Consider the following 12,788-nt stretch of genomic DNA (forward strand, 5'->3'; position numbering starts at 1 on the left):
TTCTTCACATCCTTCACCCTAACAAATTCCATTATTCCTCTACTACGTAACGACTACAGTTGCTGCAGATCTTTAACATTCCTAGTGAGTACACCCAACTTACCGTCTGGATACCAAATGCTTCTTTCCAGTTCTGTGCCCAGGATGTGCATTTCAGTAACCACAAGAGGGTGCTCAGAGTAGATCCTCCCTTTGTCTGCCTCTCTTGTGGCCGAGAGCATCACCCAAGTCCCCATGAAGCAAACCTTATTCTGACCTCGCACATGTTTATCCCTCCTCCCACCTTGTTCAGCAAGAAGAAATATATAGATGTACCGTTTCAGTCGATTACATTATGCTCTTGCCATGGCTAAGTGTTGCCCTATCAAGCGAAATTCACTTCCATGCAGCTACAGTTAGTCCTGAAATATGCAGGGTCTTGTACCTGCACCTGGATTGATGGGTTTCCTATTCCTGAGAAATGAGCGGGAGTTACAAACATCTGTGCTTTTTCTTAAGTATAATGCTTTCCAGTCATTCTGTCTTCACCAAGCGTAACTTACTTGTCGACAAAAGTGCATGAGCAGCGCTCCTCTTTAATAGTCTGCTATCGGGGCTGCTGTGTTGGTGCTGTAGAATGGTGAGACGCCAAGCTGTGAACCACCATATGCACTTGGCAGTCTTTGTCTGGTCTTTGTTCAGCCAGCCTCTTAGCCTTGCCACCTATAAAGATAATGAATGCAAAGTGGTCCTCTGTTTGCTCTTAAAATCAGACGCTAAGCTTAAAGAAAAAGTAGATAACTTGATGCTTTTCAGTAACTGGGAATTTCAAAATAAGGGCTGACACTTCACCAGCAGCACTGAGTTTCCTGCTTTTTCCTGGTTTTTGAGGGAAGATCTTTAATGGCTTTGAAAAGTGAGAAGAATGTAAGACTGCACTCTTGTATGAAGATTCTTTGGAAGGGGAAAGTATTTTGGCACTTACTATGAGGAATGGGGTGGATGCTGAAAAAGCATCCAGAAATAGTAAATAACCCCCTCACCCACCCACCCATCCTCCTCCCACCTACCCTGTATTCACCCAACCAAAGGTATTTCCTGGAAATTTATAGTAACTCACCTTAGATTCTTGTATGTCTTGCATTTCATCTCTTTCTCCAGAGGACTAAAAATTAGCTCCTTATTTGAGTCAACCACTTAGTGAACTGTATCTCATGAGCAAAAAAGAGCAGGTTTAGTGCTTGACCTTTCTTACAGGAGACACGTGATTCTAGCTTGTATGTTTTTATGATCACAACCCTTTCAAAGCTGGTTGTAATGTAATAACTTGGTTGTGACTGAGGACTTGTATGAAAACTTTTAAAAGCTGACCTCTTACACATTTATCAGGCCTGTTTAGGATTTCATTCCCGTTATAAAATTGTGGTCATGGCATTCCAGGTGTCATGGTGTCTTGCAAGTTCTATGTAAAAAAAAAAACAAAGTCTTTTTTTGTAAAAAAAAAAAAACAAAGTCACTAGTTGGTTTGCAAGCCTTGATTTACACAGCATCCTCCCAACCAATTTATTCCATCCCAAGTGGGGCATTTGTTGTTGTGTTTCCCCCTCTGTATCTGCCATTTCTCAGCAGCTTCCACCCCTGCCTTGCCTCCTGGCAGTGCTTTTTCTTCCCCCAAACCTGAGCTGCCGAGCCAGCGCCCGGTCACGCAGCACTGCAGTGGGCACGCCAGCGCACCGCTCTTCTGACGGCTCCCCGCAGCCTGCTCGCTTTCTGCTGGACCTTCTCTGCCACGCTGCCCATTCGCAGGGCCCAGCCCCTCCCACGCCAGCAGATGCCACTTCTATCTCCTGAGGTGTAGGTCTGGAAGCTGGCTCTGCAAGGAACCCGGCAGAGCCGTGCTCGGTGAAGGACAGGTTATGTGGGGGACGAGGTGCAGTATGCAAACTTCTGCATTAAAATACTCACTCTGGAGCTTGTCTGCAACTCTCTGGAAAACCACCCTTTTTCTGGCAGAGTTCTCTCAAAGCAGTTTTTCTGTACCTCTTTAAAATCTGTTTGGTTGCTTACTGCTGAATGTGCAGGAATGCAGCCCAAGGCTATGAATACTGTGGTGGTCAGACTGATTTTAGATGTGTGTGTGGGAATCCCCCAGAGTTGGCTGTCATTACTTGGTCAATTACTTGCCTTGGCTGAACCCATGCAAAGGAACTCAGCGTTACAGAGTAGCTGACTTTGGCAATGAGGACAGGATTCTCCCCACAAACCCAGCAGTTTTTAACCAAATGTTTGCTACGGACCCTGTCCCTGTGTGTCCTGAGATAAACTATCGCACGTCTTCACTTTGAAGTGAGTGATAATTGATTTTAATAATGAGGCTAACAGGACAAAAATCTTCTGGTGGTCTTTCTTACGTGTGCTGGAAAAGGCCTGCTATGTCTTCTTGTGCACCTTCTCTTGGTTCACTGATGCTCTTTTTTTGGAGGTGGCAGCTTAAGTTGTGGAGCATAAGTCCTTCTGGAAATTGTATTTGCATGTAGAGTCAGGGACAGGAGTGAAAAACATAGCCATGATACCATATACAACCTAACAATAATTCTTCTTAAGGATCTCCTGACAACCTCTTTTGCCAGAATTTAGCTCTATCGTAATTCCTTCATGAGTTTTTGGGAGCCAGGCAGCCTCAGAAAAATTAATAATTGTTAAGTAGATTAAAAGCATAAGAGCACAGAGGACAGCTGCACCATTAACAACCGTTTTGTTTTCAATAGGTTCCACTGTTTTAAACAGTTATTCTGGGGTGTTCCCACCACCATTCCAGTTTTTTGAAGTGGCTGTTATCAGTAGTTTCAGAATAAATTCCCAAAGCACAGGCTTCTTCAACAGATACCTGCACAGTGGTGCATTGTGTTGAGGAGGAAAAATTTTTTCTCTGACATAACAAACTATTTGGCTTAAAAGGACAAGTTAGCCTCTGGTATGTGTATGCATGAAATACTACAGCTTGTGTAGTACAAATATTCTGTTTCGTTTCTCCTCGCAGAGTAATATTAGGGATAAGAACTGAATTAAAGCTTACTTTCTTTCACAGAATTCCTCTGAGAGAGAAGACTGTAATAATGATGAGCCCCCTAGGAAGATCATTCCCGAGAAGAATTCACTTAGACAGGTATGTGATCAGTCTCTTTAAAAATGCAATAAAACTTTCTATCTATTTGAATCCTTAAATTGTACTGGAAGCTGCAGACTGACTTGTGTTCATCTAAATCCTCTTTTCTCCTTAGAAGTGTGAAAGAATCACATTGTACCCAGAAAAATCAGACACATAGCTTTAGCTTTCTGGAGAGTCTGATGACTCTTCCTAAGGAAGTCTAGACTTCTGCATAGTGCAGTCATCTGTGGCTCTCTAGTGTTACTTTTCTCCATTTGGTGCTCATCAAGATCTCTTCAGCTTTTTTTCTGTAATCCTTCCTTGTCATTTGTAGTATATTTTACCCTGCTTCAGATCACACATTCGAGAACCATAAGATGTTCTAGAACAGTTAAGTTTTTCATTACCCTTGAAGATTAATTTTCTTGGAGGTGATGCAGAGGTTAATACTTGAAAAACTACTTGCTTTTGTTCCTTCAACACTCATATAAATTACTAATGGATAGATAGAGGAAAGAGTGGCCTGATAAAACATGATCTTTTTGCCTTTTATATATAATAAAGCAAACTTCTTATAAATTCAAAGGAATCACTTTTTAAATCCCCATGGCCAATGAGGGGGCCTTGTGTGTGATTTCTGGGAGATTTAAGTTGGATTTAATGATCTCTGATCCTGCTTTACATAGCACCTTGCTCTTTTCTTCCTACTGCAACCTTCAGGCAGCAGAAGCAAAACCATGTCCATGTGTCTGCTGCCTGGTGTATTAGAGTAAAACCATTGATGAAGGTGACTTAAGTGAATAGCCAGGCCACACATTGCTGCAGAAACAGCAGTGTCAGAAAGAAGGATAGGGTGGCAATACACTGTTCCACTGCTGCTGTTTCCAAGAGGAATTGTGGGTCAAAGCCATGGTAAAGAAAGGAATATCTTTCTGATACAAAATGTTTGTGCTGAACGTTGTTTTTTTGAGGGGTGATGGAATGGTTTTTTTTATTGTGGTGTTTTTATTGTTTGTTTGCTGTTGTTGTTTGTTTGTTTCTTTAAATAATGTGTTGTGTTAGAAATGGTTGATTTTGTAGGAATAGGTGTCATGTGAAGGACTGCCTATGGTTACGACAGGTCCATCTAATAGTCCATGTAAGTTTTAGACAAGGGCAATATGCTGTGATAATGAGTGAGGTCCCAGATACTGCTGAGAATATTACCTTGTAGAATTGATTAAGTATGTTACATCAAACTTAAAACATTTTTGGTATTCAGCAGCAAACAAGAGATAGAGGGCAAAGCTACCAGGTTCCTAATCTGTGTCCCCAGGATAGCCAACAAGGTGCCTAGCACACCAGGAAAGGTTTTTTTCATCTTACTGATGGCAAGCCTTCAGGTTCAACAAGAAAAGGCATATATCTCTTCTCCAAGAAAAAGTTCATAGTAAAAGATGTTAAGTCACAAGAAACACAAGTTACCTGTCGTTTATGCCTTCTCATTTCACTGAGTCCTTCCTTGTGATTATTGGTTAGAGAGAAGACAAATACTTAGGACCAGTATTCTACAGATCAAGAAGGCATGGTTTCTTGAGCTGAATTTCCTTTGCCTTATATTTCAATCAGCTGAAGTATTCTTAGTGTCGAGGGAAAGCTGTCTTTCCCACAGGTCATTGTAACCAAAATGCCTAGATACCAAAAATACACCTGAAAAACCCACTTGTGCTATCCAAATATGTCATATTGGCAGTAATTCTCATGGACTTTATGACAGTTAGCTGTGTTTCAGGACATTGTTGAGATGTTGTATTAGCCTTCATCTTTGTGTCCAGTCTTTACAAAGATGGGACAAAGTTCTTGGGTCTTCTGATTGGTACCTGGAGCCTTTTGTGTTGAGAACAGTGTTTGTGGACAAGTTCAAGCTGGAGCCTTAAAGCAAATGCCTTTTTGTCTAGGTCATCAGGGGTGGTTGACCATAAACTGTAGCCTGTGGTAGAAGGATTTCTGGCTCTTTATGTAGACATAAATAAAGAAGATGTCAGTGCATTTTAGAAGCTCAGATTGCTTCTCCATTGGTGATGGACAAAAAGCAGTTTTCCAGTTCTAGGTGCAAGAAACAGACACATCTGCAGCCATGTGCGTTTTTTCTGTCCTTCTCAATGAGCAGAGGCACGTGTATTGGAAAGATCTGCCTCTCTTCCACAAAGGTGTGCAAACTGGCTGCACTGTCTTGTACCTGTCCATACTCTGATTTTACAAAGAGATCTGACCTGCAGATGTTGTTGAAGCAGTAATACACAAAGAGTGCTGAATTCTGTATTTCACCTTAGTAGAAAGATGCTAACTGGGAAAATACTGAGAGTACAATTTCATGTTTTCTGTTCCTCCCTTAAGACACTGCTGTTAAGATTTCATTGTAGGGGAACCTAGACCTACATTCACAGAAGGATTGAATGTGTGTATGTGGAGAAGTCTGCTTGCTTAAATGGTCTTTCCAGTGAAAATGTCTATGTATTTTGTACTTTTTACTATTTTTAATTAATTAAGTTAATGAGATGCATCAGACCACTTCAGGAAAAGTATGATGCCTTGACACGTCCAGCTGTTGACAAGTTTAAGGAAAGATGCATTACCTTTTCTTGACTTGTCTGCTGTGCTGGTGTGCAGCCTTAGCCATAAATGTTTTCTCAGGTGGGTTTGTGAAACAGATGTGCCAGAAGATGGAGATAGGAAGAAGGTGTAATGGTTACTTAAGTGTCTGAGGTTGTGAGTAGAGGCTGAAGGCACCCATTGCTCAGTGCTATGGATCTCTTACTGGGAGAAATATGTTGATTACAATGATTTTTGGAAAAGGGTGTCTTCAGTCTCAACAAGGTGAGCTGGCTTGTTGGGATGCTGGAAGTGGGAAGCTCAGCTACTTAGGTGCATGAGGGGTAGGAAGGCAGGAGAGATGTGGAGATTAGCACTGGGAAAGGAAACAGAAAAAGTCAATGAAGTTAGCACTGTTGGCTGGAACAGTGTAAATATCTAAGATATGACAGTAAGGATGCAACCATTCAGTTTTTGTTTAGTGCTTGATATGACAGAATTAAATTTTGAAGGGATAAACCGAAAATCATAGTATGAAAACAAACTTGAGAAAAAACAATGACAAGTGGCAAAAGTTTTTGGCAACTTTATTTAAGCTAACAAACGAATTTTCACACTGCAAAGTTATAAATTAATTTTAATAGGCCGATCCAGATGGTCCATTTGGAAAATGGATTGCTTGATCTGTTGAAAATTAAACTAAATTTATCTCTCTCATACTTCAAACTGAAGTAAGCATGAGAAGAGTGCCCATTAAGTCCAACTCATACAGATGGACCGGCAGGTCACACATGGGACTAATCTGATTCATTTTAAAAATAAATGCATGAGTTATTGAATCAGGTTTGTGTTTTCAAGCTCTGCGTGTGTGTGTGTGTGTCGCCCTTTCAAAGGGACTTGCAAATGCTTCAGTGCCTTTTTAACCTGTGTGTTTCCATTTTAATTCAACTTCCTTGCCAAAAAACATAATTAGTTTTCAGTACCTATCATTTAGTGTTAGACCCAAACACTAGATTGATTAGGTCAGGCATTTGTTATTTTAAGGGCTCTGTCTCCATTCTTCATTTATGAAGAACACGAGCTCAATAGTCTTGGGGAGAGAGCTGGCCTTTAGAAACTGGGAAGGGGAAGCTCTCTAGGGGCCCCTCCAGCCTTTTAGCTTCTGGGTGTTTTTAACAGAGCCATGAATGCAGATTTGTAAATTTATTGCAGTGCCATCTGTTTTTTTTTTTTTTCCAGGAACCGTATTATTGTTGGCTCATATCTGTCTATTGTGGTGGTCACTCCCCGGGAGCTTGCCCTCAGAGTCCCAAGAAAAGTGATGAATAGTGGGGGTCAGCATGAATAGGTCACAGGGCAGCTGTCCGGGGCTGCCCTGAACTTGATTACCCCACTGGTTTTTAAAGATGAGGGGCACAATGCAGGTTGTTTAAAACCCTCCCTCCCTTCTCTTCGGTGCAGCAATAATGAAGTGCCTTTTGCTGCTGTGGCTTGTCTGTGGGTGAAGGTGCCTTGTGGGGAAATGCTGGCAGCAGCGTGGCTGCCGCGCTGTACCTCCTGTAAGCCTTGCGTTGGATTCTGCTGTCTCTCTGTTAGCTTCCAGATGGAAGTCCGGGGGAAAAAATCCCTGTCTGTTACCCCATTCAAACAGGCCCCTTAGCGTTTTCAAGAATTTTTCCTCTTACTGCTTTGGCATGGAATATTACCTCAATTCACTCTTACAGATTTGAGATAATTTTGTAAAATTACATGTAGCACCTAAAATATGCTCTAGGCGCTATTTCAAAGTTAAAATAGGCACAGTCTGATCCTAAGAATTTAAAGCCAATATGCAAGCAAACTCTTAAGAATTAGGAAGCGGCTAAGGAAAGGTAGAGCAAAGGAAAAACAAAAAGTAGCAGCCATCAACCATTTACTCCCAGCTGGTAACCTCATCCTGCTGCTTAGGGCTCCTCCTCAGGCATATTTCTCCTCCTCAAAGGTATTTCTGCCAGGCAAAGTTGAAGCCCTCTTTATGACTGGTGGGGAGGGTTGCATACTGAGGGAGGGAGTGAGGGTCCTTCAGCTCCCTTCCTTCAGGGAGGAAACTGCAGTTCAAATGTGCCTTCTGTTGGAGAGCTGGCCAAGGCAGGATGTACCTGGTGTGTAAAGTTATTCTGGTTACCCTATCTTTTACTCTGTTATTGCCCGTTTGTAAGGTTTAATAGCTTCCTGAGCTTTCTAGAACTGCATTCTTAGTCTTACTTTTAAGATTTTTCTTTTCTGCTTATTTTTTTTATTCTGAAATAACAATGAAAAATAATTTTCATTTCTATGTGAGAATTAATGCATGTTAAAAAAACTAGCCAAAGCGTGGGTTGTGCCATAGTCTAAGTTACAATGGGAATGCTGCCTTGTGGCGGAAAGGCCACTGGGCTTTTTCAGCATTACTGCTAATAGGAATCTGTCACCCTGCTGCATTTCTGCATTCCTCTGTAATTGAGTAAATTGCAAGTGTTGTCTGCTCCCCCCGCCCTTTGTGTCCATGTCCACTTACCATCCGAAGAACGTGGGCAGTGATAAATAAAGCTCTGAACAGGGCTCTCAACTCTTTGAAAGCAGCATGTAGCCAGCCCCCTAGTTATATTTCTTTAAGTGTTTATATTTTTCTGTATTCTTTCTCTTGTGTGACTGGAACCCTGGGGATCCAAAGCCATGAGAGAGGCCAAGAAGCTAACAAAGTAGCTGTCCCCTTGTTAGCTTGTTTCTTTCTTCTTTAAAAAACAGGATGAAAACCATCTGGCTCAGGGCATTACATTTTCCTCCCCCGTGCACCTCTATAGATGAAGAGTTTCACCTGCAGAGAGGGTTTACATTGATTAGGGAGGGAGCAGTAATTCAAGCCTCCATCCACTTCAGTGATACTTTGCAGTCTTTAAAGGTGTTGACCCATTGAGTTAAACTGTCAAGGGAGGATAAAAAAGGATCTTCATCCCGGGAGGTAACAGCTGCCAGGTTTTCAACACCTTGCACGCTGCTGGAAAAATGTCACAAATTGTCAATGGAAAGAAAAATCACTTGGCTGCCATCTTCCCTTAATGATGTGCCTTATAAAATGAAAGATTTAAGGGTTTAAAAATCAGCAAGTGGCTGTCTGGAAAAAAAAATAAATATGTCCTGGGGTTTCTTGAACAATGGGCCCAAGAAGATGTATCCCAAAAGACCACAAATAAAACATCTAACTTGGGATAACTGAATCTGATTGAGGTGATCATGATTATCTTTGCACAGTGGGCAAGAGGGAAGTGAAAGCAGCAGCACACAAGTCTAACATTATCATGCTTGTATTTAAAAAAAAAAAAAAAAAAAAAAAAAAAAAGTGTGATTCATAAGCCACTGAACTGAGAGAAGACATACTGTATTTCTGCTCTTTTGAGGACAATTTGTTTTCAAGCAGCTACCAGATGGCTAAATACCACGACATTTCCTTTTTCTCCTTTTTTTATATCTTTTCTTTAACAAGAGACCTAGTTCTCCTTCTCTTTGTTTTCACTTGTTTTAATGCTTTTAAGTCACTGAACAACCCTGTGGTGTTTGGGCATTGTAGCATACTCTTTTTTTGTTCCCCTCCGCCCTTGCATTGATGGATGAGGAAAAAAAGATCTTCAGCTTTAATGTAATTTCAGATAACAGGCAGATTGGAGTAAGGCTTTTTGTTTGTATTGTCTTGAGGTTTTTTGTTCTAGGGGCCTTTTTTTCTGTTTATTTTAGGTAAGTCATTTTAATTGTACTGAGTAATTAGAAGGTACACACAGCCAAGGGAGCATTGTTATGGTAATTGCTAAAGAAAACCCACTCCCCAACTACCACTGCCATGTGTTGAGACACGTCTTCCCTCTAGTGGCAATATTAAGGACTCTGGCTTTCACAGTCGGCAAGGTGTAATTGCAATATGACAAACTGTGCTTTAGGGAAAATCCTGTAAATGATCTAGTTTTTTGTTTGGCTGGTCTTTATTTTGTCTTACGACCTTCTGTGGAGAGACTACCCTTCCCACAGCTGGGCTAGGGATAAAAAAAATTTCATCTTAAGAAAATAATCGCAGTGAATCCTGGGTAATGTCTTACAGCTTGACTTAATTCCAGTCTTCTTTTTAATTACCTGTTTATAAAATGTTTTTAAATTTGTTGAGATTACTTAATTCTTTCAGAAGAAGCACCTCATTTGAAATAAATAAATAAATTGCATTTATTGTAAATAGTCCATGTGAAAGACCTTTAAAGGCTAATTAATGCAAGTCTCCTTAGACTCTAAGTAAGATGAAAGTGATCTTTCCAAATCTGCTGGAGTGATTTGTTTATATAACTTCCCACTTCTGCTGAATTCTTCTGAGTCTAATAACTTTTTTTTGTAACTGTTTGGCAATTTGTGCTTAGCTACAAAAGCCCTTGTTCAAAAAGAACAGTTTAATAATCTTTTCCCTGAAAATTACTTGAAGGGAGGGTATGGGTTTTTCTTTTTGCTGTGTTTTTATTAGTGTTATCTTTCTCTGATAAATCATGTAATTATTAACTATTGGGGGGGGGAATCTTATTGAACTCCTGGGTTGCAGCTTCTATTAAAAAGTGGAGTTTTGTTCAGGGACTGGGGATTCTTGGAATAAATGGCCAAAGAAATGAATTTCAGTTGGCAGAAAAGCTGGTACACACAGACACACAGGGTTCTTCCTGGGGTTTGAGACCTCAGGTTGGCATTCAGCATTCGTCAGGACTACACAGACAAGAGTAGAAATGTTTAAATGTTTATGTCAAAGAGCAGGATCATGCTTTCTTAAAAAGAAAAATGTAACACTTAGGGAATGAGATCAGATACAGCTCTATCTTGAGTGAACCACAGTCTAGCAGCTCTGTGGCATTTTAAGCCTTTGGCTGAGAGTGAATACAGGTTTGTGGTTCCCCTACTTCTGACATGATTTGGTGCTGCTATATATTTGTTGGTTTTTTTTTTTTTTTTTCATTAGAGCTTGTTTTGCTATAGGGCTCCTTAACACTGTTCTCAAACGGATTTTGCAAGGTTAAAGGAATGCAGTTTGGTAACAAGTTTGTGTCATTTTAAATATATACTTCCCAGTAAATAAGGAGGAGCCTTGCAATCAATCCCTTTTAGTGTGTTATATGTTTCACCTGACAACTAAGCCCTCTATTGATTAACCATTACTTTGTTAGATAATCTTGTGTCATTGAAGCCACTGTAAAAATTAAACTCTTTAAAATGTTTTACCCTAGCAGCAGTGTGAAAATTGAAAACTTGTTTAGAATTACAGCCAGCTTCCACAAAGAGGGTAGTTTTCAACAAACTAGTTTATGTTTGCATGCTTTATATGCAATGTCAAAGCATATTATAGCACTCCAAGAAAAAGCTATCTGCCCATGGCATTGAACCAGGCTACCATTTCAGACTACTTTTCCTTGGTGAAGAAACCTCTTACCTTGATGAAAGGTGAAGAGAAACTTGGAATGATTTTTGGTGCAAATTAGACAAGATTTGTAAAAGGGTCGAGCTTTAAAGGTGAGCTTGAGAAATCCGCTTTTTGGAGGCTTAGTTCTGGATTTGATATTCTTGGTTTTCTTCTAGGTTAGTCAGTGTTCCCACAGGCATCAGAATGAATAAAAGGAGGTACTCTAATGTTGCAGCGTACCATGAGACACCATCAAATTTTTCACCTAAAATGTGGGGCTGTACATTATTACTTGATGATATGACATTCATTCCACTTTCACATAAATCTGCTCACTAGTAACTCGAGTTACTAACTCAAGTAACTCATGTATTAACACAAATATAACTCTACCAGATGAAATCAAACCTCTGTGTTCGGCAGCAATCTTGTGTCTCACAATAGCCAGTTACTGCAGCCTACAGAGAAGAATTAGAAGAGGGCAGCCATACAGTGCTGCCTTCACAAGATACCCTCCTAGATTCTCATGACTTGACTTCACAAACCAGATGCAGCTTCTTTGCAACATTATCAGTACATTACAACTTATTGAGTAGAGTGACATTATTTTCTCCTGGAATTCAAGGGGGAACTAGGCTTTCATCTATGTTTTACTTAAGACCTTTCAGAACATACTGTAGAACATTCACATGACTCTTTACCTTTTTACTGTCCCATAAAGCTAATAATGCATTCTTCTGTGAGATTGTGAAAATGAGAACTTTGTAACTTTGCAAACATCGTAATGGACGTTGAACTGAAGATCACCGTATGTTTTATTTTCAAATCTGCATCCTTTTAATTTTTCTTTTTCACCCACTACATTTACTGAGAAGCAGAGAGCTGGTGACAGACTAAATTGTCACCAGGTAATTTGAGACTTCCATAGTTCTTTACATTATAAAATTAATTTGTAAATGTTGATTCTCACAGTAAAACATGCTCTTGTCTGCTTTCTGTGGCTGAAAAGGTTGAGAAGGAGGGGTTTAAGTAACGTTGGTGCATTGTGAAAGGGCAGATAGGTATTGAGAACATGGGACTGCCATCAGATCAGTCAGACTGAATGTCTGCTTGTCAAGTGCCAACCGCAGCTCTGTCAGTGGGAAATGCTGTTGAATAAGAGCAAATGTGTCTGGCTGCTCTCTGGGCTTCATTCCCTTCCTGCTCCTGCAGCATCTATCTCTGGTGTACTAGAGATGTCCAGGGATATCTCTGCTGAGATGGACCTGCTCTCCCTGACTTTGTTTAATCCTTTTTTCTTCTTGCTAATGTTTCTCTCCATGCTGTCCCAAGGTAGCAGGCTCCAGAAGTTCACTGCCTGTTTTGTGAAGAAGTGTTTCGTTTTATCTGTTCTTGATGAACAGTTTATGCTGGAAATTCAGCTGATGATGTTCACACTAAGGTGTACTGTGTGGATGATAATAATAAAAATTAAGAAAAACATTGGAGTAATTGGTTGTGTCTACATTCTGACAGAGACTCAACTTTTGAATAGTGGTATAGTGAGCTCCTTTCCTTCTCAGAAGGTTCTAGGGGTTTTAGATTTAGCATTTCATGTTGTGTATTTGGACCATCTGCTCTTTCACATTTGTAAATGTGAGAGAAAGCCTGTTA

The 12,788-nt window shown here is 40.3% G+C and overlaps 1 protein-coding gene across 6 annotated transcripts in view; it reads left to right on the top strand.

Annotated features, from left to right (window-relative positions):
• BTRC (beta-transducin repeat containing E3 ubiquitin protein ligase) overlaps window positions 1–12,788 on the top strand; it is a 122,273-nt gene that overhangs the window by 45,721 nt on the left and 63,764 nt on the right. For 4 of the 6 annotated variants that reach the window (XM_071748456.1, XM_071748459.1, XM_071748457.1 and 1 more), the window contains one exon: window positions 3,068–3,145. The exons of the other annotated variants lie outside the window; for them this stretch is intronic. In XM_071748456.1, coding sequence (XP_071604557.1) covers window positions 3,068–3,145 — 78 coding nt within the window. The remainder of the gene's footprint in view (window positions 1–3,067; window positions 3,146–12,788) is intronic. 6 annotated transcript variants of the gene reach the window in all.

This window comes from Heliangelus exortis, chromosome 7 (assembly GCF_036169615.1).
Source record: "Heliangelus exortis chromosome 7, bHelExo1.hap1, whole genome shotgun sequence".
NCBI classification, from domain to species: domain Eukaryota; kingdom Metazoa; phylum Chordata; class Aves; order Apodiformes; family Trochilidae; genus Heliangelus; species Heliangelus exortis.